The 26682-nt window shown below is 41.9% G+C and overlaps 1 protein-coding gene across 1 annotated transcript in view; it reads right to left on the bottom strand.

Annotated features, from left to right (window-relative positions):
- Positions 1 to 26682, bottom strand: part of PLPPR4 (phospholipid phosphatase related 4) — a 538006-nt gene that overhangs the window by 76773 nt on the left and 434551 nt on the right. The window contains exon 4 of the mRNA XM_069641535.1: positions 16270 to 16465. Coding sequence (XP_069497636.1) covers positions 16270 to 16465 — 196 coding nt within the window. The remainder of the gene's footprint in view (positions 1 to 16269; positions 16466 to 26682) is intronic.

Genomic DNA, 26682 nt, shown 5'->3' with positions numbered 1-26682 from the left:
AATACCAAATGAAATGGAAGTAGAAACTAGTTTACAGGAATTTGAACAATCACCACACAAAGCTTTTGATGAAAAAACATGCAAGGATTTGCCAACTGTATATGTGGATGGTTGTGCTTTTCACATTGAAAATGACAGTAATAAACAGTTAGTGGCAGGAATAGGAAATGTCTGGTTGAAATGTGAAGGTGTCCCCAGTATAGGGATGAGGATTGGAGATAGGAGCAGTCAGGTGGCGGAATTGGCAGCCATTTATAAAGCAATTGCTACTGCAGTTGATAAAAAGTTCAGTGAAATTGTCCTGGTGACTGATTCTGACTATGCACGGAATAGCTTTGTGGAGTATTTGCCTGGTTGGAAAGCAAGAGGCATGGTTACATATAACAAAAAGCCACTTAAGCATGGAAAAATGATACAAGCCATAGACAAATTGGTGTCAGAGAATGAGTTAACAATATACTGGAGAAAAATTTGTGGGCATTTAAAAACACCAGGAGAGGATAAGGACGGAAATGATAAGGCAGACCACCTGGCTAAGATTGGGGCTGTGATGGGAGAATTGCTACCTATTGATTATTTAATGGGTGAAATACAAATTGATGCAGTCACACGTTCTAAAGCACCAAAGGAGGTAGATCAACCGGTGGTGCAGTGGAGTCATGACACGCCAGACCAAGATTTGATTGAGGCACAAAAGAATGATCAAATTTTGGGAATCTATTATAATCATTTGATAGACCCCGAACAAAATCCTTTAACAGAAAATGATTGTATGGGAAAAGAAGAGTTGAGGGTGCTATTAAAGAACAAAACACGAATTAGATTACAGGATGGACTCATGATTAGAGAGTCCATAACAGGACAAATACAGTGGGTAGTACCCCTTTCATTCAGAGGACTAATGCTACACCATGCACATGATGCCATAACCGCAGGCCATAGAGGTTCACAAAAAACATTAGAAATACTAAAAGATTATGCTTACTGGCCACATATGTCCCAAGATGTGGAATTATATACTAGAGGATGTCTAGTATGCGCCCAATTTAAACCTGCTTCACCAATGCATAGAGCACCATTGATGAAGAGGCCTAACTCTCCCATGGTCAGATTTGCAAATAGACTATGTAGGTCCTTTAAAAAGGTCGAGCAGGGGACACCGTTATATTTTGAGTGTTGTATGTTTGATGTCGAAGTGGATTGAATGCATTCCTGCACCAGATTGTAGTGCGCAAACAGCAGCCACATTGCTGGTGAACCATGTGTTCTCAAGGTTTGGGTTGCCACAAAGAATTGAGTAAGACAGAGGAAGTCATTTCACAAGTACTCTAATGAGTAAGGTATGGCAAATACTAGGTGTGAAAAGGAAACTACATATCGCATATCGGGCGGCGTCTTCAGGTACAGTTGAAAGAAGCAATAGGTCTGTTGTGGATATTTTAAAGAAATTTGTGGCAGAAGCAGGTTCCAGCTGGGATTTGCGTTTACCATTGGTTTTGATGGCAATCAGGTCGACTCCTGCCAAAGCAACAGGTGATAGCCCCCATGAGGTCTTAACAGGTAGGAAAATGGTGTTACCACAACACCTACTATACAGAACACATGAGCAAACCCTTGTGAGTGCATCCACAGTTCATGAATATATTGATGAACTGAGGAGGCATTTGCAACATGCATTTGCTTTTGTGCAGAGAAATCTGGAAAGAGCTGCTGACAGTGCAAAATCGTATTATGATAAAAAGACATCAGTAAAGGAATACAGTGTAGGGGATCAGGTATACAAGTTTCATTTTGGAAAAAGTAAACAGAAAAATTCTAAATTTCTAGCAGCCTGGCAGGGGCCATTTCGAATTATAGATAAGGTCTCTCCTGTAGTGTATAAAATTTTGAAAAATGAAGGTGAAACAGCAATAGAGCAGTTTGTCCATGTAAATCAAATCAAACCATGCCATCCCAGGCATGAGATCAGGCAGCTTGAGCATGTAGAAACAGATAAAGTCCCTTGAACACAAAAAGAGAAAATAAATGGGTGTAATCAGGAGGCAGTGACAAAAGAGTTAAAAAAGTTGATTGTTATGATGGCACATAAACACTGTAGTATATGTAAAAATATATAATATAAAATAAATAAATAAATAAATAAATAAATGCACATATAACGGAAGCTCATGGTTGGTGTGCAGAGAGAAAATGTATTAAATATTGAATGCTGTTTATGTGTGCTTGTTTTCTTTTAACTTGTGTTTAATTTCAGAAAAAAAAAAACGAAATATTTTTACCAAGCATGTTTTATTTTTGGCAAAAGGGTGAAGTTAGTATTGTGCTATGTACTTAATTTGTTTATTTTCTATTTAATTTAGAAAATTAACATTATTTGGTCGGAGGTTCCGGGATCAGAGGCCACGGGAGACGATGGAGTCCTGGAGTCCCCTGGATGAAGACCAAAAGATGCCTGCCTCCAGGTGGAGGTGAAGACAAGATAACCAGAATGCTAAAAAAGATGACTCCTATGGATCTAAGATTGCCAAGATGAAAGTGTACTCGAATGAACCAAATAACATCGCTGGTCGGGACATATCAGAGACAGACAAGAGTGATGACATATGGAGTTCCACGTATTTATTATTTTAATTATTTATTTTAATTTGTCATATTAATTATTTGTTTTGGTTAGTTGTTTTATTTCATTGTTTTTAATTGACTTGAAAAATATAAACTTAAAGTAATGCCACTTCCACTGAGAAGGCAAATGTAGAACATTTTGTAAACTAATGAACTCAGATGAATACTGTATTGATTGCAACTTTTTCATTGATGCACATGGATATTCATTTTATTGGATTGCTATATTGTGAAAAGAAGAAAAAGAACAAATTGTTTTTAGGAATTGGCTTGGATCGTAGCCAGATTCTAAAAACAAAAGGAGGGTATGTAAGGATATTTGGCGTGTTACAGCACAGAGTACAGCACTACTGCACCGGTAGCAAACAGCACAGAGTACAGCACTACTGCACAGGTAGCAATTTTTTTGCAGCACCACCACAAGGGTGCGGTGTATTGCTATATGTGTTACCAGATTAACAAGGAAAGACAGGCCATTCAGTCAAAAACGATTTTAACATATAAGATGCAAATCTATTTTTACAGTTAAAAGCACACGTGCACATTCAAAAAATGCACACTATTTTTCACCTGAAATGCCTATGGTGCGAGAGACACATTTGAAAATAATAACTAACATTACTTATAACTAACCTGACTAATGAAACATAATCCACTAATAAAAATGTGTCTCCACTGCAGAATTAGGCCTATTCTGAAAGTGAACTTTTAAACGCACATCCATTTTTTTTTTCTCCTCTCTGCTGCCCTGTCCACATAATTACAGGAAGCAAAAGAGCTCGAAAGAACAGGAAATCAGTTGGTTACAAAGTATTACTATAAAAATGAGCCATTGTGTAGAGAAGGAGGAGATGGCATGATTGATTCTGATTGGAGCAGCGTCATAGCAAGTATCATGCTAGAGGGAGTGATCAGAGTTTTGCTGGGGGGAGTTTGAGGAGAGAGCAGGGGAGTCAAGATTTGGCAGAGCTGGGAGAAGGACCTATTTTTTCCTGGTTGGAGCATTCCTATCTGCAAAAGCTGAGAATTCCAGGCAATGACCCCGGTTTGAGAAGGAAAGGCAATCCTTTTTACTGGGGTTAATCTTCAAGGGAGCCACATTCAGAAAGAGAACAGCTAAAGAAAACTTGACTGAACAGATAAGGTAATTACATAAGTGTGGGAGCTAAGTGTGTACGGGACGAGAATGTTCAGTCAGAGTAGGAAAAGAGATTCCGGTGCCTTAATCACACGTTAATGTTGCAAATTATGTTCTGTTCTCTGCCAGTTTTTTTTTTCAGTGTATTTAAGACAATGCTGTTAATGTGCTGTTTTAGTTATTTCTGTAAAGAGTGAGATCGTGTTTAAATGCAACTTTTATAATACAGAAAAATATTTGAAAGCAGACGGGTGGTGTGTCTTCTATTTACCAATACAGTCCTGATGAGGGGAGATTTTTAAACAATGCAATTGTCATTTTAAGACAGATGTGTGCATGATCATATTCAGTATGGAGAGTTGAGAGTGATTGTTTGTAGCATAGCTCGTTGGAGGTACATGAGCCAACGGGAAGAGGGACTCTCTGAACATAGTTCCCTACCGTATATAAGGTAGTGGAAATTACCACAAAATTACCACATATAGCTCTCTGTCGTAAATAAGTCAGTGAGATCGCCCATGGTGGCACACTAACACTAACACTGAAAATGTGGTATTCCTAAAATGTAGGTCTGAGGTCTCTCTAGTGATTACACGAAAAATCTAAGCAAAGATAAGGGATTCTGGACATTGGGGCCACAAATAAAACAAGGGAATTATGCTCACCAAAATACCACCAACCACGCATACCAACCACGCATACCAAATATGCATGTCTGGGTGCTGAAATAATGCATGTCCACTGTATTATTGTTGTACAGGGCCCAATCTGAATACGAGGAGTGATTATTGCTAAGTTATTTTTCGGTGGTAATAAAATACCGTCAGGCCCCAAATCTCCACAAAATACCCTACAGAGACCAGCACCTCTTGAACTTCCATCTTTAATAGATTTAAATAAATATTGCTCTTAATATCAAGATTGCAAATTGATCCAAATACATCATTTTTCAGCTCATCAATATATAGCTAGTGACTATATTTGCATAGTGCAAAAGCAGATTACATTCTGTAAAGATTTTACAATTGTAGAACACAAATATATAAATATTAAAAGGTGGTAGATGTGCCCCTGAAAAGAATACAATATCACAATTCCTGTTTGCTATTCTTTCCACTCCCCAGACACTGGTCTGACCATGCTGAGGTTTCTTTTCAGATTTTTCTCTCCCCTACCTTGTCAATCTGTCAGATTTTGTAATTGAGTTGCAAACTCATGTGCAGTTTTCTAACTTACTACTATGTTACCTTAATGGAGACACTCGGAACAGTTTGAAAACTCATGGATACAGAGACTCGTTTTTGTGATGCTTCTGGGTGACCCCCTTAAAATGGTCTGTTCTACCCAAACTAAACAATCTGCACTGTAGTTTACGGAAGACTTAAACTTCAAAATTAAGAAGATTAAAACCATGCAGCACCTGTGTTGCCCTCCTATCTTGTGGATGATACACATTATTTTTCAGCCAGCTAATTGTACATAGCCTTGGGCTATTAAGAATGCCAAGATCTCCTTCCAAAGCAAATGTTTATCTACTGCCTCACATGGACAGGATGAGGTGTTTGCTGTTCTGAGACAACTTTCTTTTTTTCCGGCACACTCTAAAGCCTCTCAAAAATGTGTTGCCAATCTGTCATCTTTTCTAGGCAACACATTAAAAAATATCGATTCTAGAATTGTCAATCAACTAGCTCATGAGAATGGCCTGATGATTCATTTAGCATCTCCCCACTCCACTGTCTTACCATTGTACAGCATATCTGTCCCAGAATACCAGTATACGGGAATGCAGCTTCTTACCCATCTTAAATCTGGCTGAGCTCAAGAACTGATTACTATAAAAAGGTATAAAGTCTACTCGAAACATAGCTCCCTTGTTGACAGTGCTTATTTCCACTCTCTAAGAGGTTAGCATTCTTTCTGCTCTAAACGTGCTACTTTAGTTCCCCTGTTCAAAATACTCTTTCTGGAACCTTTCATTTCTGCAATTGTCAACCACTCGCTTTATACTGTGTGGTTGGTAAAGTTTTTGAGTAAGCACCCTACCACAACTTTCTGACTCTTTGGGAAAACGCTAATGTTTTTTTTTTTAGGAAGAACTGTCTCTCCCCTCCCAAGCTCTTTACTTGACATCTATAAATCTCACAGGGTCTTATAAGCTACTTACAAGAATTCTATGAGTCATTACTATATGGGATGTTTTGATATTTTTACCTGATCAAAATTGTAATGTTATTTCCATTCTTTTAGACCTACACTGACTGCTTATTCTTCAGATCATCTCCGTTCAGGTTCTCTACCCGTGCATCATGTCTATTAAGGCAAAGGTTTCCTTTTTTGAAATGTAAATTCTGTGTTTACATCCCTGGTGACTCAATATGGTCCTCTAATCTCCATTTACTTTTGATTCCCGGTTTTCATTTTACATGAGTAATTGTCTCCCCTTTTCCATTCTGGTGCCCATGGTTTGCAAATGTGAGGAGTGGCGTTCTGGTAAGGGTGTAGAAGCCCTGTTTTTTTTGGATTTATTAATTTAAGAAAATGAAACAGGTAATTTCACCTCTGATATGTTAATTTGCTAATCAGATTCCACTTTCACAAGCTCCACGACAAAAGTATACTGTACACCTGTGCCCACCTGACCGCTGCACTGGCAGCCAAGTCACTGAAGATTAGGGGATGCATTGAAGACATGCACCCCTATAAGAGAAATGGCTTAACTATGGGAATGCTCTCCTGGTGGCATGCTAAACTGTAAATATAAGCACTAACTGAGTTTAGTATATGATGGCCAGAATCCCTCAGTTATCCCACCCACAACAAAATGATATCACACATGTGTCAGGCCTATAAACCCAGCCCAGGTGTGAAAGGATTCTGCATATCCCCCCTTCTCTCCCCAGCCAGACGGTCCTTGCTAGTTCTAGCAACACCTTAGTCCTGTGGGGAGGGGGGGGGCTTGAGGGCTCAGCTGCCAAGATGTATGCTATAGAGTGTGCTCCGTACCAACACTCACAAACCTGGAGCAAATATCCTGATATCAGCTGTGAACATTATGAAAACATAAGGGGATCCAACACTGAACATCTCATGAGACCAGAGGGTCTCATCTCAGCTTATACAACCGACATGATATGGCAGGAACTGGGGTTGCTCGGACAGGAGAAGGCTATGTGGTGCCATTATGGCTGTGAGGATCTACCAACACAAGACCAGACACCGTGAGCAAGAGCTCTGACTGCAGAGATCAACCAAAAGGAGCCCTGGCAGAGAACGAATGAAACAGGCATCAGAGGCAAGATACCCGATCACGAGAGGTCCGATGCAGGCATAGCAGTCAACGGTTCCCAGTAGGCTTGGAGAACCCACAGAGGAGACGCAAATCCCAAGGAGGGGTGATAACAGAGACAGCTCCTTTGCCGTATCCCTGTTGCTGTGGAGCACCCAATATTTGGTGTCTGTGAGGCCGGATGATACTGTGAGATGAGACTTGTCGTGCATGCCCGAGGGGACTGGTGATTAATGCTGCTCCCCTAAAGGTGACATGCACTGTGTATTAACTGATAAACAATTGCAGCTGAATTGAAGGGCAGCCTTGATCACTTCATCCAGTGGCCAGTTCAAGCTCGGGGGTGTTGGGTGCATTGTCAGTAGGAAGGTGGATAGGTAGAATGAGGGGACAGGTGTGGAAGTGGCCCATATCGTTCTTGTATCTCCAGATACGGCAAACATGACAGCACAGAGGCCTTTGATGAGGGACATCCAGCAGATGGGTGAACAACCCTGGGCTCTATGCTCTGAATAACTTGTGACAATATTTGATGGTGGTTGACTGGCAAACTGGGGTGGCAGATTGCCTGAACACTTGGCCTCGGCATGTGCAAAACCGCTTCACAGCTTGCTAAGACCCACGAAACGCCCAGGGGGATAGCAGCTGCCTTGATAGTGGATATCCTGGATGGCCACTGGACCACTGCCCCTGCACTCTGGGTGAGAAGATGCTCAGGATCGGGTGGCACATTGGTCACAACCTATAACACTCACGCAGCAATAACACGTCATGTGTGGTGACACAGAAGATATGTGAAGGGGCTGCAGCAGGGCCATACTCTGAAGAGAGAGGCCTAAGATCACTGCCTGGAGTTGATAGCTAAAAGTGGGGCTAGTGGCATGCTAGCATCTGGGTGTGCTATGTGCTTGGTGTGCAGCTGGTGAACACAGATGATCAACAAGAGGAGCCCTAAGGCTGAAATGATTCTCGATCTGGCCTTTGATGAGTAGAACTTGAGCTATTGGTGCATATATATTGTCATACCTTGAAGAAGGCCTGTTGTCGGGGAGGCAACACACCTCTTGGTGCAGTGTTCGGGACTGAAAACTGACATTATCTCCGGTAAAGTGTGTTCTACCCCGGCATCACTGTTGTCCACAATGGGAAAGAGAGATAAACTTCAAACAATACTTCCATTTAAGACTCCCACTCAGGATAAGAAGGGGATATGGATGGAGCTGACCCCCATGGAGAGCCAAGCTGCTCTGTCCGATAGTCCACAGAGTATGCTACATGATATTAAAGAATTGTTCATGCAGTTGAAGACTAGCATACACTCTTAGGACAAGCTTGACAAGCTGACTTGCAAGGTGGATCACATGAAAGTCAGCCTCAACAAGCAGAGAGACAGGCTGGATGAAGCAGCAACAAAACTGTCAACTGTGGAAGATGAGGCCTTCACGATGGAGAGGGACATAGCGCAGGTCTGGAAAGACTCGAAGGAGTGGTCTGACAAACAACAAGATTTGGAATCGAGGTCACAGAGGAGCAACTTGAGAATAGTGGTGTTCCGGGAGTCAGCTGATGCTGGAGCTATGGAGCTGGTGGGGGAGTCCATATTGCTGGAAGTGCTAGGAACAGATGGTGTCTCCTCGGAATTTGTGGTAGAACATGTGCATCATATCCCTGGCGGGAAAAAGCCCATTCCTGGGGCTCAACCAAGACTGATATTTGCTTGAATGCTTAATTACAGGGATAGAGTTATTGCCCTTCGCCACTCTTGAGAAAAGAAATATTGAGATACAAAGGTGAGCAGATAAGGTTATTCCCAGATTTTCCAATAAAGTTCAAGCCATCAGGAGAACATATAGAGTCAAGTAGAGGCTAAGAGAGAAAGGAATCAAGTATACAATGCTTTTTCCTGCAAAGCTGTGCATTGAATATAAGGGCCAAGCAGTGTTCATCCAAACACCTGAGGAGGTCAGCGATTTTCTTGACTCAATGCCTCAGTGGTCTGAGACACCCAAGGGCAGATGTGGATCGATCTCGTCACCGAGCAGTGACAATGATTGACAGTGAGCATAACATCTTCAATTTGAAGCCCTAAAGTGTATTGAATGATGTATGCTGATGCTGATATACTGGGTTGGTGGGGGTAGTTGAGCCCTCGAGAATCCCTCAGGCAAATTTGCATTGTTTGCATTGTTCACTGGGGGTGGATAATATACCAGTGGTTTGGGGTTACTCGTGGGGGCGGGTGTGGGGGTGGCAACCCGGTGGTGGATTGTGGTGCTTGGGTGTTTCATATTCTTTGTTTCTTGACCAGTATTTGGGAACAGTATATCGTAGGTTCTTCTTATCAGAGTCATTAGCACAAGGCATACCTTACTGCATGGAGGATGTGGCTTACTGAACTGGGGCAAATGGATGAGTTATTACCCAATTGTAGTGCAGGGCCTTTGCAGCAGGGAAGCCTGGTGTCTTACTCTACAAAATGATAATGGCTAAAGGGATACAGATTGTTACATGGAATATAGGGACCTTAATTGTCCCTTGAAAGCTTGTATGGTCCTACTATAGACAAAAAAACACAATGCAGACTTTGTGTTTCTGTAAAAAACTCACTTGATGCCCACAGACAAAGCAAGGTTTGCTATGGGGTTGTCACTGTTACTTCTCCTCTCAACTGAATTATTGTAGAGGTGTGGGCATATTGATACATGGATCCCTGGGCTTTCGATCATTGAAGTGGCAATAGATGCAGTAGATAGAGCCTTCATAGTAACGAGTGTTATACATAACTACACCATCACGCTGGTTAATTATTTTGTGGTCAAATACTGAGATGCTAGAAACTTTAGAGTGGATAGAGTTACAACTGTTGAAGTAAGCAACCAATGTGATAATCTGGGCTGGGGATTTTATTGCAGAGTTAAACCCTGAGTGGGATGTAACAGGTGGGATACACAGGTGATTTTCTAAAACTACTAATCAAATTTCAGCAGCTTTGCCTAACATATGAATTGTGCGATGTGTGGTGAGAGAGGCACCAAAATAAAAGGGGTTAACGTTCTGGTCTGTGGTTCATTTCCACTAAAGAGGCAGACTGGGTCCCAGATTGTGATATACTGCAACGCACATTGTCAGATCATGCATTGGTGAGTGTATGACTAGTCTTTTCTGAAAAATTGCCGAACAGATCAAGATGGATATTTAAAAGTGTGGGAATGTCAGATCCTGTGTTTAGAGCAGCAACAATACTCAAGTGTGTCAATAATGTTTTTGCTGCATATTCTGTGTTATGGGAGTACTTTAAGCGCGTAATAAGAGGGGAACATATAGCTAAAAGTACAGAATATTGAGTACCTGTATTTCAGTTTCCAAGCACGGAACTGGAATTTGACCCTCTGTTGCTCTGCATGGTCTTGCTTCCGAGATCAGTTCATTGCCCCTGTGCTATCCTCTGTTCACATGTAAAATGTAATGAGATGGCACAGAGAGAGGTTACATTCTTGAACAGGCAGGTGGCTGTTGGTGGGTACAGTGAGGGATAAAACCCTCACTAGGGTGGCAAGAGTCGAAAAACCAAGAACGCATATAAATGCCTTAAAAGGTGGTGCAGTCGAGGTAAATACACGGATAGTGAGATTGTTCATACGTAATGCGATATCTGCACGCACCTGTACTCGACATGCATGGTTGTTCTGCAGGCTCTCATTACCGATTTTCTAGACCAAATAGTACTATATTGGTTTAATCAAGAGGAAATGAAGTGGCTATGCGGACCTTTCACCCTGCAAGAAGTCCAGTGAGTGATCGAGGCATTGCCATCAGGAAAAACACCAGGACCAGATGGCCTCTCGGCAGATTTTTATAAGGCCTACTCAGTGAACCTTGTTCCGTACCTTCTGAAGGTATATAAACAAGCCTTGGTCAATGGTATACTACTGTAGTCAATGGGAGAAGAAGTGCTATTGAAACCTGGGAAGGATTCCACAGAGTACTCATCTTATTAGCCGGTCTCGCTTATTAATATAGATAATAATATTGATATAGATAATATTTTGCCCAGCATTCTCACTTCTAGACTGGTGCTGTTAATGACAAAGTGCATAAAGGCGGATCGGGCAGGCTTCATTCTGGGTAGGTTCACGCTGTATGGGCTGCGTCTTATATTTGGGTTGATGTCAGCAGTAGAACAGAATATCTCAGTAGCAGTCACCTTACTGAATGCAGAAAAGGCCTTTAACTCTGTGGAGTGGCCATTCATATGTATGGTACTTTTGCGTATTGGTGCTGGGGAAGGGTTCTTATCATTGGTGTCACTGTTATATATTTCACCAATGGCACGAATCTGGACTAATGGACAGGTATCGGGTTGGGTAGGGGCACAAGACAAGTGTGTCTGCTCTCTTATTTGCTTTAGCAATTAAGTCGCTAACCAAATTAATCTGGGAAAAACATATGCACACAGGGAAACAGTTAGACTTGCATAGAAAGATCGTATTGTTGTATGCAGACAACATGATTTTATATGTCAAGTATCAGGTGGTTAATCTGCAGCCTATCATGTCGGACATCCTGGAGTTTGTAAGGCTTTCTGATCTTAAAATTAACCCCAAAATGTTGATTCTATTTCCACTTACTGATTAACAGCAGGAATATCCAGATGGGTTGGGGTTTTAGTAGCACATGATCAGTGCTCGATATCTAGCGATAGAATTGGCGTGCGCAACGCAGGTCCTCTGGAAAGGAAATTATCCTAGGGTGTTCGAGCAAGCACAATGTGTAGTTGACCTCTGGATGAAGCTCCCTCCTTTGATATATGGAAGGATTCCCTTGGTCAAGATGGTACTCCTATCCATATATATTTTACCCTTATTGCTCCGAGATCCTTCTTTAGTGAGTTTTAAACTATAGTATCTAGGTTCATCTGGGCAGTTAAGCAATCACGGTTGCGATGGGAAAAGGTGATTGCCCCGTTGGATAGGGGAGGGTTAGCACTTCCTGACTTTGGGTCTTACTACATAGCGGCACAAGTCAAATTTTTGTCATACTGGTATGCTCCCAATCCAAACAGACCTCATGTGCAGTTGGAGAGGGCTATGGAGGCAACGTCACTATTGAGAGCAATGCTGCCAATGGCTCCTTGAGGCATGGTTGGAATGAAAAACATTGTGTAGTGCACATGTACGGCGTGCTGGCGGATAAAACAATAACCAAACACAGAAGTCTTGTATTTCCCCCTCCTTCCTGTGATGCATATTCCTGGAGTAGTGCTTACAAGTGGAAAGTGATACACCCACTGCATGAAGAGGTTGGGCCTGTCTCGATTCCAGGATCTCTTTTCCCAAGGACAGTTTGTTGGACAAGTTTAGGGAATTGGGAGGTACATCATCATTGGATATATATTTTAGGTTCAGGAACTCGTTAAAGGGATTATTTGCCACATTCCCTAAGTTGCTAGACATAGCGCCTCTACTCCATGTTGCAACAATAACAGAGGAAGCAGAGAAGTTGGTTTCTAGTCTATATGAGAAAATTATAGAAAAGAAGCTGGGATGGTCAGATGTAGCACATGTGAAGTGGGAAGAATCATTGGGCTTTCCAATTCCCGACGAGGTATGGCATTACTGCTGTGCGCAGACGAGGAGAATAGCTCTCAATATTCAATACAAATGACTACACTATGAATACCTACATCAAACATAATGCACTCAGCAACACTCTGCAGATTCTTTCCGGACAGCTCTGAAGAGTGTAAGACATGTGCACATTCACCAGACACCTTTACACATTTGGTATAAGCCTCACCATTAGTGGCGCTCTTGGGGTACACAAATAACATATCAGGGCATGCGCAATGCCTAGTGGGGCTGCTATTAGCACTGGCAAAGAGAAAAGTGGCAATGGCCTGTGAAAGGGGTCTCCACCTATGAGTGATCAATGGATGAAAGATGAAATGTATCGCCACAACATAGAGTTAGACTATAGACTCACGGCCCATCTGAGTGCAAAACCTAGAGAATATAGGGGCCGTGCAAAACTTATTTGATAACGAAATCTCAAAGAACCTCTGACTACTACGATTTGGAAGCTCATATTTAAATTGCGATTCACTACAATGTTTATCCAGGGCATTTTCTTTTTTTTTTTTTTCTCAATAGTTGGAAATGCTGTCTTTTTTGTTGTATAAAATAACAAAGGGAATAGATAATTATTTAAAAAAAAAAAAAACTAGCCCTGTGGGTTGCATTTCTTTGTTTGTGACGGTAGGCACTATCCTTCCCAGAGAGACAGCCACTCTGCAGGAAGCTGTCCTGTGAACAGGAATCGAAGAGCACACCCATTCACAAAAGGAATAGCCTCACACCAGGGTACTGCATACCAGAGGGGCCTTTGATTCTATTAAGTAGGGAAGTAGCAGGGCTAATGTAGACAGAGGGAGCTCTTTACAGCTGGAGAAAGGTCCCACCATCGTATTTCTCTCTTCCTCTTTCTTTCCTTCCTGTTCTCTCCACTTCCAGCAGCACAACACACTTTGGGTGTGATGTCAGAAGGCAAAATCCAGTTGTACCTAGAACAGGGATTTGACCCCTAAGGCAGCCTAGCTTTAGTACAATTTGCCACAGGCTTTCTGCTTTAAAAGAAGGGGTCTCCCAATCCTTCTTTAGTTCACTTTTTGACAAATACTTAAGCAAGAATTCATTGGATCTGTTGGCCGAGTAGATCTTTCCAGTCCTCTGCCAGTGAGGTGAAGACTGAGCGCCTCATCACGAGTTGGGTGGTAATGGGTGTTTCCCATTCCCCATATGGGGCAGTTTCGGCACCATTAGCACGTGTTAATAGTGACAGGCTAATTGTGCCCAGAATTGGGCATTAAGTTGACGCATTTACCCACAGCTTAGAGCTGGGGCTAAATGCTGCCAGACTTATGATTGGGCGGACCCTTAAATGCAGCGGTAATTGCGTTACAACTGCATTTGAGGGCTACCACCCAACTCGTGATGAGACCATGAGTGTCCAAGGCGGATTCAAGGACACCACTAATTATCCCGAGGGGCCATTGGGGTGAACTGCTGCTGGGATAAGACTCTGTCAGATACAATGGTACACAGGACCTCACTGTGCTAAAAGAGCCGTCCAGTTGTGTGTCAGTCTCCCACGGGTCTGGGAGACCGGGTACAAGGATTAATCTACTCCTTGAATCCATGAATTGGGATTTACAGCATCCTGATAGCAGAAACAGCCAAGAACCCTGTTTTCATCACCTTGATCCTGTTTAATGTTTTGGTTAAAGCATATTCACTGCATTTCGAAACACAGGACCCACTTGTATTGCCTTTGGCACTCAACCAAACTCTTTGAACTAGTGTTCTTGAATCTCGTAACAGCTCAATGGTGCATCGTACCTTGCAGAGCCTGTCACAGCTGTGGCTTGAATCCACTGCTCATCGCTGGACCCCATCTTTAACTGCTGGAGTGTCACTCAGTGACTTGAACCAAAAGTTACTCACCGACACAACCCAGCTCATCCTCAAACTGCTGCTTCGTAGAAATGAACACCGGAGCATCAGGATCACCAATTCAAAACATTGCTGACCTTCGACTCAAAGCATGGGAGTATCATTCACTGACCCTAACCAGTGGTTACCAAATGTCTCGAATTGGCTCGACCCTGAATTGATCCAACTAAACTCTCCAACTTGCATCTCTCGAACACTGCCTCCGAACCACTCAGAGCCACTGCTTTCGACCTGACCCAACACGAGCTCTCTGCTTGGATCAACATGATATGCTACATCCTAACTTAGCTTGAACCAGTCGCACATCTCGAAGCCTGGTTTGACTCGGTCGAACCGCCATGAATCACAGCAAGGTATTATTGACTACTAACTGCCCCTGGGGTCAATTTGTGGGCCCTAGAGACTGATTAAGTCACTTTGATCTCTGTTGCACCCAAGAACATATCCTTTTAAAGAACACTGTTTCTTTCACTGCTAATTCATTCCCCAGAGTGCTGCATCTTGCTATATGTGCTTATACTGTGTTCTTTTGGGTGTTGTGTATTACTTTCTAATTATGTATTATTGCATATGGCGTGTTTAATTAAAGTATATATATTTTTATGGAACCTTGATTCAGACTGTTATACTTCACTGTTTGGGTTGCTACTGAATCATATTGACACCTCTCTTGAGAGTATAGCCTTCCCTCAGTCCAAATTGCTGCAAAAGCTCAAAAGGCAAAGAGGTATATTTCTTCTAACTGTGCCTGTTTTACCTTCTTGATTGTGCTGAATCTTGGTTTGTAGAAGTGTGAGGGCCGAGTAGCTGATTTCACCTCTACACATCCTCGTACTCCTGTAGGGCAGAAGTCAACTCGTCAGAGAAATCGATGTCCTTTTCACATTCATTGGGCCTCATTACACGGAATGCGGTAACCATGGCGCTATTAGCGCCATGGTTGCCGCCGGTATTTTACCGTGTCCGCCTTGGTGGATGGCGGAATTACCGCCCTACTCCAAGGTGAGCGGGGGCGGTAATTCCCCACTCACCAAGGCACCTCCCCATTCCCATTTTTGCTCCCATAGGGCTCAATAGGAATGGGGAAGGAGCTAATTATGGTACCGCAAATTGCGGTACCGTAATTAGCACCAAGGTTCCTTTGCGGGCCCGTTCCTTAACGGCTGGTAAAACCAGCCGTTGAGATCGGGTCCCGCAAAGGGACCTCGTAGTAAGGCGGTAAGGGTTTACCGGTACCGGTGCCCTTACCGGTACCGGTAAACCCTTACTGCATTCCATGTAATGAGGCCCATAGTGTTGGAACTGACCTTTTTGCATGGTGCTCACACTTGATACAATATAAAATAATTTAAACACAATTGGGTCATAACAATATGTATGTTTCCCTGTTTTTAATACAACACCTGTTGTACATTATCATATAGAAGCTCAAACTGCTGTGTCAGTCAAAATAATATCATGTCAGCGAGCCTTCCCTACACAGTTCCAGACTAGATTTAAGATCTCAGATGCTTGATCATGGGGACCTGATGATGAAAAATTTAACAATATTAAATAGACAACTCAGAGGAATACATGTTTGCGTTTTCCCAGTTCTTTGAGAATGCAATCGCACGACTGTAAAAGTTACACATCATACACAACGGTTTTCATTTCAAACATCAAACATTATAATACTGTACAATAGACAAATGAAATAAACAATATCATACCTTCCAGAATTTATAAGAGCTGGATCTGAGCCCGAGCAAATATCTTCCAAAATGTATGAATTTTCTTTGCAGGATATGTTCAAGGACGTATAATTAGGCTTGCAAACTGTGAGGAAATATGGTGCCTGGTACCCAGTAGAGAGTTGTATGATATCGGTAATGAGGGCAGTGGAGCAGAGACCAAAAATATGAACACCTGGTGAAGAAGACAAAATACAAAATACACTGAAACAGCCTGATTAATTTATATTAATAGAAGATGAAAACATGTATGTAAATGTAGGCTCAAAGAAAAAAGTCCAATGTTGTGTTAGTCCGGTTTTAAAATCACATGAGATGCAGGTTTTGATTGCTTTTATTGGATTAAATGAAAATACTATGCAGATATGGAAGAAAGCATTATCTTATGAAGTTCCACAGACTTCTTCATCAGATGGTACAGTTTGAAATGATTCTCAAAAAGAAAGCCACACTGCAGCGTATTCAACAAATGCAGAAATAAACATGTTAAACTGTATTGGCAGAAGGAACAGTATGCCTGAAATGTGGTCTGGAACCTGCTGTCTAATGAAAAAGCCCATACAAAAACAGTTCCCGGAAACAGGGAAGACACAGCAGTTTGGAAGCAGCACACATTTCTATCTGAAAGTTACATTTAACAAAAAAGGAAATAATGACTCCTCACGTGAATAGAGAGTGGCAGGTGTGAAATACGTTAACCAATTGGTGAACTGTCTGCTGTTGTCTCAGAATGTCCCGTGCAGGGTAATGGGTGCCACTCATTTGAGCTTAGACACCAAATATGTCCATTTTCGGTGTCCTGTGCCCCTTGCCCATACAGGGTCCTATGCAAATAAAATTATGGGTTGAAGTAAAAAATGTCCATTCATTTTAAACAGTGCATACTGCAGACGTTCTATACCACATGTAAACAGAAATTGTGTTATTTGCACATGTGCACGTATTCGTTCGTATACACCTGAATATTAGGCATTTCGGTTGACTCAAGATTTCATAAATATAATCAGGTCCAGGCAAGAAGTTTCTGGTGGTTTGGGTTTGATTGTGTGATCTCTTTAGTTAGGCAGTATAAGAGTTTGTTGGAAAAGGTGAGGGAATACGCTTTAGTTTATGGGAAAGGTTGATAATGAATAGGACTAAGGGCCTCATTACGACCCAGACGGAATGGGTTTAACGGCGCTGGTAAAGGTGCCGGCGCCGTTAAACCAATTACACCCTATTACGAGGTTCCCTTGCGGGACCCGCTCTGGACGTCTGGTCAGACCAGACGTCCTTTGTGGGTCCCGCGAGGGAACGAGGGAGCTAACAACGGGCCCATCATTAACAGGCCCTTTGTAAACTCCCTCCCATTCCCATTGAGCCCTATGGGGGCTCGAATGGGGATGGTCCGGGTCCGGGTTCCCTGAATGGGGAAATACCAGGCCCTCCAAAATCGGAATGGCCCGGTATTTCCCCATTCAGGGACCACGGACACAGACCCGAGTTTAGAGGCAGCCATGCCCTTTTTAAGGGCATGGCTGCCTCCAAACTCGTAATAAGGCCCTAAGACAAGGGAATGCTAACAATCTAAAATTGTGATAAGTTATGGGAGAGTCAGAGCATTACAATTGTAATAAATGAATGGAGAGGTAGAAAAGTGAAAAAGGATAGCACTTACTTTGTGTGATTACTGGCTACTGCCTCCCAGAGACCACCTTACATGACTAAAACAGTGAGAAGCCATCTCAGAATCTGAAGGCCTGCACAAGACTGCATTCAATGGCTGTAACTGAGCGTGCCATCCTTTTGTGGTGAGACAAAATAGTAGTTGCTTACAAAGAAACATTCTTAGAATAGTTTGGAGGCAGGAGTAAACTACCTTGTTTTCAATTGAGTGCCCCTTTTTGTGGAGAAAGAAAATGAGTGTTGCTTGCATAGACAAGGTCTTCAAAGAATTATTTAAGGGGAGAAGATTTTATTCAGTGGATGCAACTCAATTTACCTTAGATAAGGATGAGACAGACTACTAATTCTAAAGAATTGCTTAGAATGCTTTGCAGGATGGAGGAGGTTGTATTAGCTGTAACTAGTGCAACATATTGTTATGGCAATGCAAAATAGTAAATACTTGCAAAGAAGATGTTTTAGAATAGTTTGGAGTCAGGAGAGTTCACTCAGTGGCTGTTAATAGGAAATAAACTACCTATTTAAAATGGCTTAGGCTACTTTGGAGGCAGGATGAGACTATAGTAATAGGCTGTGATTTAGTGTTCCTCTTTTGTGGCAAGAATACTATTAGTGTCAAGAACAAGTCCTATCATTCTTTGGAGCAAGGAGGAGATTATATTTTGGGGTTTATTTTAATGACATATTCGGGACAGGACAAAATACAAGTTGCAGCAAAACCATTCATAGAATTCTTTAGAGGAAAGGGGAAAATGTATATTTAGTGCCTGGATCTCAGTGTTCATTATGTTGGGAAAAATTAAATGCTACTATTGACTAGAAAAAGTATTTAAATGATTCAGGGAAGACAGGAAGAGATTATATTCAGTGGTGGTAAATCAGTCAGACTTTTTTCTGATGAGTTGGCATGCTAGTAGTGACCAGAAAATGTCTTAGAATTAATTGGAAATAGCAGTTGATTATCTTCAATGATTGCAACTCAGTGTGCAATCTTTTTGATATAAAAATAAATATAAATAGTAACGGCTTGTAAATGGTATTTATATCTTTAATGGGTGAATATATTTGAGATTTCATAGTGGCTGAGTTAACAATTGTTTTTGGATAAAAACCTTTCAGCCAATCCAGTGTTATCATGTTCTATGTATTTGGTATAGACAGAATAGGATTTGCTGTGTAACACAGATTTGGGAAGGAGAATGTTTAACTAACTAGGAGAGTATCCCTGTAAAGATCAGGTATGGACAATAATTATTATTTGTGATTCACCTAAGAAATTCAAATGAATAATAGTGATGGAGCAAGTGTGACTGACATCAGAGAGGTTTTACATTTTGTGTTTCATGTTCCAAATATGTATAGATATTCATGCGTTCATCAGTGTGTTGGTTGACAGAGAAGGACAGGTAGGGATATATGTTAACTTCCTGTTGAATTACATTTTTTTGGATGGCAAATTGACAATTCTTACTGATCCACACATTGGATGTTTTTGTAGAGTCAGCCCTGAGGATGGATTCTAGGGTCCAGGATGCATTGGCTGCAGTTTCCTTGTCCTCTGTTGTGAAAATACAGCCAACAAATCAAATCATGAAGACTTTCACTTTAATTGAACGAATAGTTTATATTGTTAAGAGTTATATATAACATGCAGTGGGTTTTACTACATACAGATTATTGTTTGATGTTTTGTTTCTGATACAGCACAAATTGGGTTTCTGGAGGATGCCAGAAATTTGTCTTATTAAACACTGAATGTGTTTTAAAGAAGTGTTGCCCGGCCTCACCCCTATTTTGTAACACCTCCGCTTAAACCACAGGAGCTCCCACCAGGAGATCTCCTGGGAACTCTCCTTCAAAGGGTACTCACATTACAAAGGCCAGCCCCACACCAAAGAGCATTTGCAGTTGCAGGCACGGAAAGTGAGTGGAGTTAGAATAGCATTTGAGGTTAAACTGGACCTCAGTCTGAAATCTGTGTGGATCATTTTCCTTCATGTCCCATCCTTTTCCTGCAGTACAAGGCACTTTGAGTATGATGCAAGAAGGCAATGGTCACTTGTTAGAGCAACAGAGCAACATGGATTGAAGCTCTTATAGAAGGTTTGCTTTTGTCCAGTCTGCAGTAACAATTTGCCTTTATAAGAAAGGGGTCTCCCACTCCTTCATTGACACTTAACTGGACAAAAAAAAGAATACATCCACTGCCCCAAAGAAGAAGATAGATGTTATGCAAATCAGGAGGAAATTATGTTCCCTTACCATCTCCAGGGAACCTTCGAGGTGCCTGCTGTTGACATCAAGAAATACCACTCTGCCAGTTGCACTGGAACCATGCCCCTCATTGGAGGGGGTGGAACCCCAATAGGTTAGCCTAGCTCCCTGGACTGGGAAGAGCAGAGTAAAAAGGATTCACCTTGCTCTGGAGTCCCCAAACCATGAATCCTAGCAACCAGACGCCCAGGAGAAGCTGCAATGCTGCTGGCACAGCTTTGAACTACCTCATACTGTGTTTGATGCCCTATCTGACAGGGCACTCAGTGCTACTTTTGGCACTTTTTTAAATCTTTCAACCCACTGCTTGCATCCTTTGATCCAGCTTGATAATGTATTGCACCAGCAGCTTTAGTTTAAACACAGCTCACTGCTGCAGAAGCCATTGACACAGCGGTTTTTCAAGCACGACCTGAAACCACGCCGCAACCCGACTCGAACAACTGGAAGCCATTGTGTCCTGCATCGACTCAAACCAGCAGTAACAATGTCTAAAACGGACCCAAAAGTGTTGGAACCTTTGGACAGCAAAGGCAACTCAATGCCAACTTGCCACCTGGTCCAACGTGACTTGCTATATCTCGGGCCCTGTTTGACCAGAAGGAAAGCAGAGAGAAGCCCAGTTCAATACTATCAAACCAACCACGACCAAGAACACAGTAGTGTTGAGAGGCCTTTGGTGACTTCTATGCCCCTTTTACACCATTTTTTGAAAACCTATATCCTTTAAAGTTACATTGCTGAACTTGCTTGCCTGACCATCCCTGCCCAAGTACCTAGAGTGCTATTGTCTACAAGTTGTGAATGTTCTGTGTTCTTTCCATAGGGGTGGGTAATGGTTGGTATTTCCTAGTTAGTAAATTGCATTATTTACTGTTTAAGTAAAGTACATAATTATGTCTCAAACTTGATTTGGTATTCTTTTATTTTGAAGTCTTTCTGCTATAGCTGTTTGGATTGGGTTGGTACTGTGAAAACTTGTGTTAAGTGTTCATGGTGTTCGATTAAGATATAAATCTACACAGGTAAATATAGGTGTAGAGAGTGACTGGCTACTTAAGGATTTTACTAATTGGGACAGTACCAATGCCATATGCATGATCATCTGCTCTTGCTGGTTTAAGTATTTTGGTCAAACATGCAACATCAAAACTAGAATGATTAGCCATAGACGCTGTCTCAAAAATAATATTGAAGCTGCCCCATTGGGTAACAATTTCCAATGAAGGGCCAAATGTTTCATGACTTTTGGTTTACTTAGTGCAGAGGTTTAAGGGACAGTCCTATACTGTTTTTGATAATAAACTCATTAGTGGGAATACATATTCATTTTCAAGACTAAATAAGAGTAATGGAATTAAGCCATAGAATGGCATAATATTAAATGATATAGGTTAAAGTGATGAATAATATCTTGGATACGACAGCGGATGTAGCAAATTGATGAATTTTTAAATATGTGGAGTCTGTAAATGTTATGTTATGCTATCTTGCAGTTGTACAGCGCCTCCTACCATGGGTTATGGCATTGAAGTGCATTGCCTGTCAGAGAGGCAAAGGAGGAGTATGATAGAACATGCAGTTGTGGTAGGGAGGAGTAAAATCAGGTAGATAATTCTGATGAGGGTGGAAGATAGATATGAGGCTCATGAAGGAATGAGAAGGAAAAGGTGGAGGACTATGTGTCCAATTGGTCCAAATTGTTCACAGACACTATATTCTATGGGGCACAGCCCCTGAAAGGAGGAACAACTGTAGAGAGGCATTGGGTGCACCAGGAGGTATGTCTGGAATGTACTCATATCATGGTGAGCCAAGGTATCTTGATGCCATGCCCAAGAGGACACAAGACGGCAAAGCCCTTAAACTTCCTTCCTTCAATATGCCCCCAACAAACATTTGGGAGGGTCTGTATGTCAGAAATCAGAATTTGCCAAGCATGAAAAAATCTATCTAGTAAAAACAACCATGATTTTTTGGGGGTTTCCTCATTTGTCATGCAGTACTTCGCCATGCATTTTATTGATACAGCAAGGTTACTATGTGAATATCATTCTTAAAGTGTAGCCGTCATGTGTAATGAACACAGTAAAGAGCTATCAACAGTGGTATAAATTAATTTATTTTATTTTTATATTTATAATGCGCCGGTAGCCTGCAGGCATCAGGGCGCAAAAGATAGAGAGGGAAAATCAACCAGAAGACAGAGATGTTAATCGAAGAGGACTGTTTTCAGTTGTTTCCTAAAATTTAAGTGATTTCTTACTGTAGATAAATCTTTTGGAAGATGATTCCACGGACATACAACCTATGCCTGAAAAGATCTTCCCAGGCTCTTCACCCGCCTGCTCTTCAGGAGGGCCAAACGAACAGAGTTGCTTGATCTCCAGAAACACATTTATGCACAACAGTGCATACTTTGAAACAGATCCTGGCTTCTACTGAGAGCCAGTGCAAATCTTTAAGATACTCCGCAATGTCTTCTCTTCTGGAGACCCCTTTAAAAATGTGCACAGCATCATTCTGCAAAGTTTTGAGCATTAGTTACACCCCTTACCAGCCAAAAAAGCGCTGCAGTAATCATTACGTGGCATAATCAATGCGCTAACTATAGCGGTACAATTAGCCTCTGATACAAACGGTTTGACTAACCTAACTAATCTTAGGAAGTATTGAGCCTTATTTGTGGTATGCTGGATTTGGGCTTCTGAGTTTAGAGAGGCCTCAAAAACAACTCCCAAGATCTTGACCTTTGAAACCGTGTTTACTAGCTGGTTCTGGATAACCAAACTTGAGTAAGAGTCATCCAGTTTCGGCTGCGCCTGTGCAGAACCAGAAATCGAAGCTTGGTTTTGGCCACGTTGAGACACATACCATTATTGGACATCTAGTCTTGAATGGTATTATAAATCCTAGAAATGAGACCGAGGTCTTTTTCGTAGTTCCCACTGATATTTATAATCAGTTGGGTATCATCGGCATAGTTAGAAAATCTAACTCGCAATGAGTCAAGAAGATCACATAGTGGACGACAAAATACATTAAAGAGAGCAACATTAGAGAGAGACATTAAAGAAATATATTCATTACAACATGGCGGCGGCCATTGTGATCCAAGATTACCATACAAGTATAGATGATAAGTGATGACGCAGTACATTAATAATAAACAATGATGACTACTACGCATCACAGCATTTTGTCGGCCCAACATCTCCTTAGGTAACAGGCACCTTGCAGGTTATGGCAGCTAGCTGAAACACATGGCGCCTTTAACTGCTACAACACAGCTAACTAAAAGATTGGACAGTTAAGAATGAAATTGATATTTGACAACAGTTGATTATTCAGGTAATTGTATCCATTATGTTACCCTGTCTGTTTAAATGACGTTCTTCTAAATCAATCAAAAAAATCACTAAATAATTTCCCTTAAAATGCTAGAAAATTGCCATGCTGGGAAGGAAAGATTCCAAGTGATTGGTTCACGGCGTGGATTACAGTATTTCAATTATTTGAAGTCATAGATGATTATATAGTTTCACCACACATTAGTATTTATTGTTGTTTGTTGTTAATTATTTTACAGAAGCTGTGAGACATTAGTAACCATCTTCACACACTACAAACAGAAGTGTATCTATGCAAGAAAGAAGATATTGTATATTGTAGTAGAGTAACATGTTGGAAGGGAATCAAACTAGTAGGGTATTTTTTTTTTTTTTTTTTTTTTTTACAATTCGGGGTTTCAAATGATTAACTTCCTCATCCAATTTAATATTAAATCCTATTGCAGGGCTAATTTAAGCTTTAGAGCCCTGGGGCTATTAGCTGCCAGGAAGCCTGGCTTAATGTCCTGAATTTAAGGAGGGCTCTATGCACCAACTGCCTGGGAGTTTCACACCCCAGGGTGCTCAGACACTTAGTAATCATGGTGGGGGGTGTGCCGGTGTCCAAAACCAAAAGGTAGCACTCTGCGGCTTCAGTATTGCTTTGCTTTGCTTTGCTGCAGAGACAGAGGCAGGTTGAGGGAAGCTGACAAAAGTGGACATGCAGTTCAACATGCCAGATGGGGCTGAGTGTTACTTAGAGACAGGTTGGCAGCGGAAAGTGGGCTGATCTGAATGCATCCTGCCCCAGAGAAGAAGAGTCAGCCTGGTAATTCAGCAGAGGTGAAGTGAGTAGGAGGGAGGCGGAAAAAAGGGAGGGCCAGGAGAGGGTGGGGGATAGAAAGAAGGAGAGGCAGGGCACAGGCGACAAAGAGCCTTCCACGTTGGACCAGCCAGTGAAAAGTGGGTATTTCCGAGCAAACACGGGCATGCCTGACATTTGTTTGGGATGCTCATTCTTGGTTGGATGAGCCAAACTGAACTTTCTCAAATGTGTGCTAATTTTACAATTAAATTACTGTCAAGAACACTGAGGGCAGCCAGCAGAAGCTTTAGCATGTCGTGAGTCCCTCTAGCCCAGCTCTAAGTCACTTGAGAAGAACACACTAAGATCCGATGCAAGCACCCCAAGCCTGATCCCTTTCTCCCACTTTTTCCTGGATTTTTGTGATTTTCCTTACTAGAGTCAGAAGTCAGAACACGCTTTTATTCTCATGATTGGTCTCTTGAATTTGAGGCTGGGTAAAGGAGGACGTAGCCTGATCAGTGCGTTGCTTGGCAGACTGGGCAATAATGATTCGAATTGTTGCTTCAGAGGCTGGATCCAACCAGTCAGCGGGAAGATTAATTGCAAGTTTATAGCATGCATGTTTGCATGAAACTGGGGCCCATTCGTAGCTGGACGAAGAAGTCATCACTTCATGTCTTCTACCCGTCCCATGCCCAGAATGGCAGAGGGACCAACCCGCTACACCCATCACAGGAGTGCACGCCCAGGCCTAGCAGTAGCTCACGTCAAGATGAAAAGAGACTGGAACACGATCACAATTTCACTTTTTCCCACACAGAGATGCGAGTCCACATCAGCCCGGCGGGGTTTAGAGCGAGGCATTACAGTCTGAAGGAAATAGCAATATTCTCTTCCTTTGCCGCGAGGGACCGCCTGTTTGGAAAACTCGGCACAAACTCAGTAAAGCTGCGCGTGCTGAAACTCAGTTCCACAGAGAGACACAATCAATGAAGACTCGGCATCTTCGTTCATTCTGCTCTTTTCATTGCTGGTGTGATGCTGTTGCCATAGTAAAGACACATTTCGCCATATCAAAGAAAGTCACCACATTCAAAACCCATTTAGACATTTATACACGTCCCCAAATAAAGTACATACTCTCACGCAATGTCATCACGGTGCTCATGTAAACAAACATGATGTTAATTTGGATAAACATTTTTCCTGCTTCTAAAAAAAGAACCTAGACCTCAATATAATGCACCATATACATGTTTTACATGGGAGATTTCAAATCCTAATTCTAATCCATATTTGGGCACATTTTGCATGTTTAAATAAAGATCATTTGCATTCGTTTCCATTGTATTCCAAAGGCTTCTTTTCCATAGAAAAAAGTGTTTGTGTTGATTGTATAACATATTATTTATTCTCAGACTTTTCAGCAAAACATGGTTTACTTTTGCAGAGTGCCCGATGATGGCTGGTTTTGTATCGAGCAGTGCTAGGTTAATAGGTTGGCTGCAGCTAACGTGTCTGCTGCTTTTGGTCCTCCAGCTAAGGGTAAGTTGATGTCGAATAGTAAGATTCAGCTAAGGACTGGCATAGACTGGTTGAGACTCTTTAAATCAGTGGAAATTGAGGGCTCACCAGTAGGCTGAATCTGGACCATATAAATGAAGTTCATTTGAGGGCTATATTGCAGCTTGGTTCAGAAAGGCTCTTAAACAGTCCCAGGAATAAACTCCAAATATGGGTAACCTGCGTGCTAATGTTTATACCACTTCCGGATCCACCAAGTAGGGTAACTTGATGGCAATATAGCATAGGCTCACTTAATCTTTTCAGAGTATGGCTCCATCAGGGCTGTGGCCTATGCTGCCCCACGACCCAGAAATTAGAGTTATCGGAGGGTTATGGGGTATGCATAACCGCAGGAATCTCTAAATGAGGACCACATGAGGACTATGAAGTAGAAACCCCATAGACGTTACACAAGCAAATCTCTGAAAACTTCATATAGGCTGGTACTGCACCCTTCAAAGGAGGAGACACTTAATGCTATTGTATACATATTGTCTAATTAAATTGTGGAATAGGATAATTTGCGGATTGCGTACAATACAGGGTATACTGTCTCATGCCCCCCAATGGCGGTCACATTTCACATGAGGGCTATTGGGTATGCTGCTGGGGGATAATGTTAATTAGGTTCATTGAATGGATAGGAATGATACTGACTGACTAACCTCCAACTGATGGGCACCTGAAGACTATGAAGCAAGATGTCTCAGCAATATAGGATTCACTGCCCCAGGACCCTTGTAAGGTGCC

This window comes from Ambystoma mexicanum, chromosome 1q, assembly GCF_040938575.1.
Source record: "Ambystoma mexicanum isolate Mex_15411 chromosome 1q, UKY_AmexF1_1, whole genome shotgun sequence".
NCBI lineage: Eukaryota > Metazoa > Chordata > Amphibia > Caudata > Ambystomatidae > Ambystoma > Ambystoma mexicanum.
The sequence above is the reverse complement of the archived record's forward strand: the minus strand, read 5'-3'. Positions and strand labels throughout refer to the sequence as shown.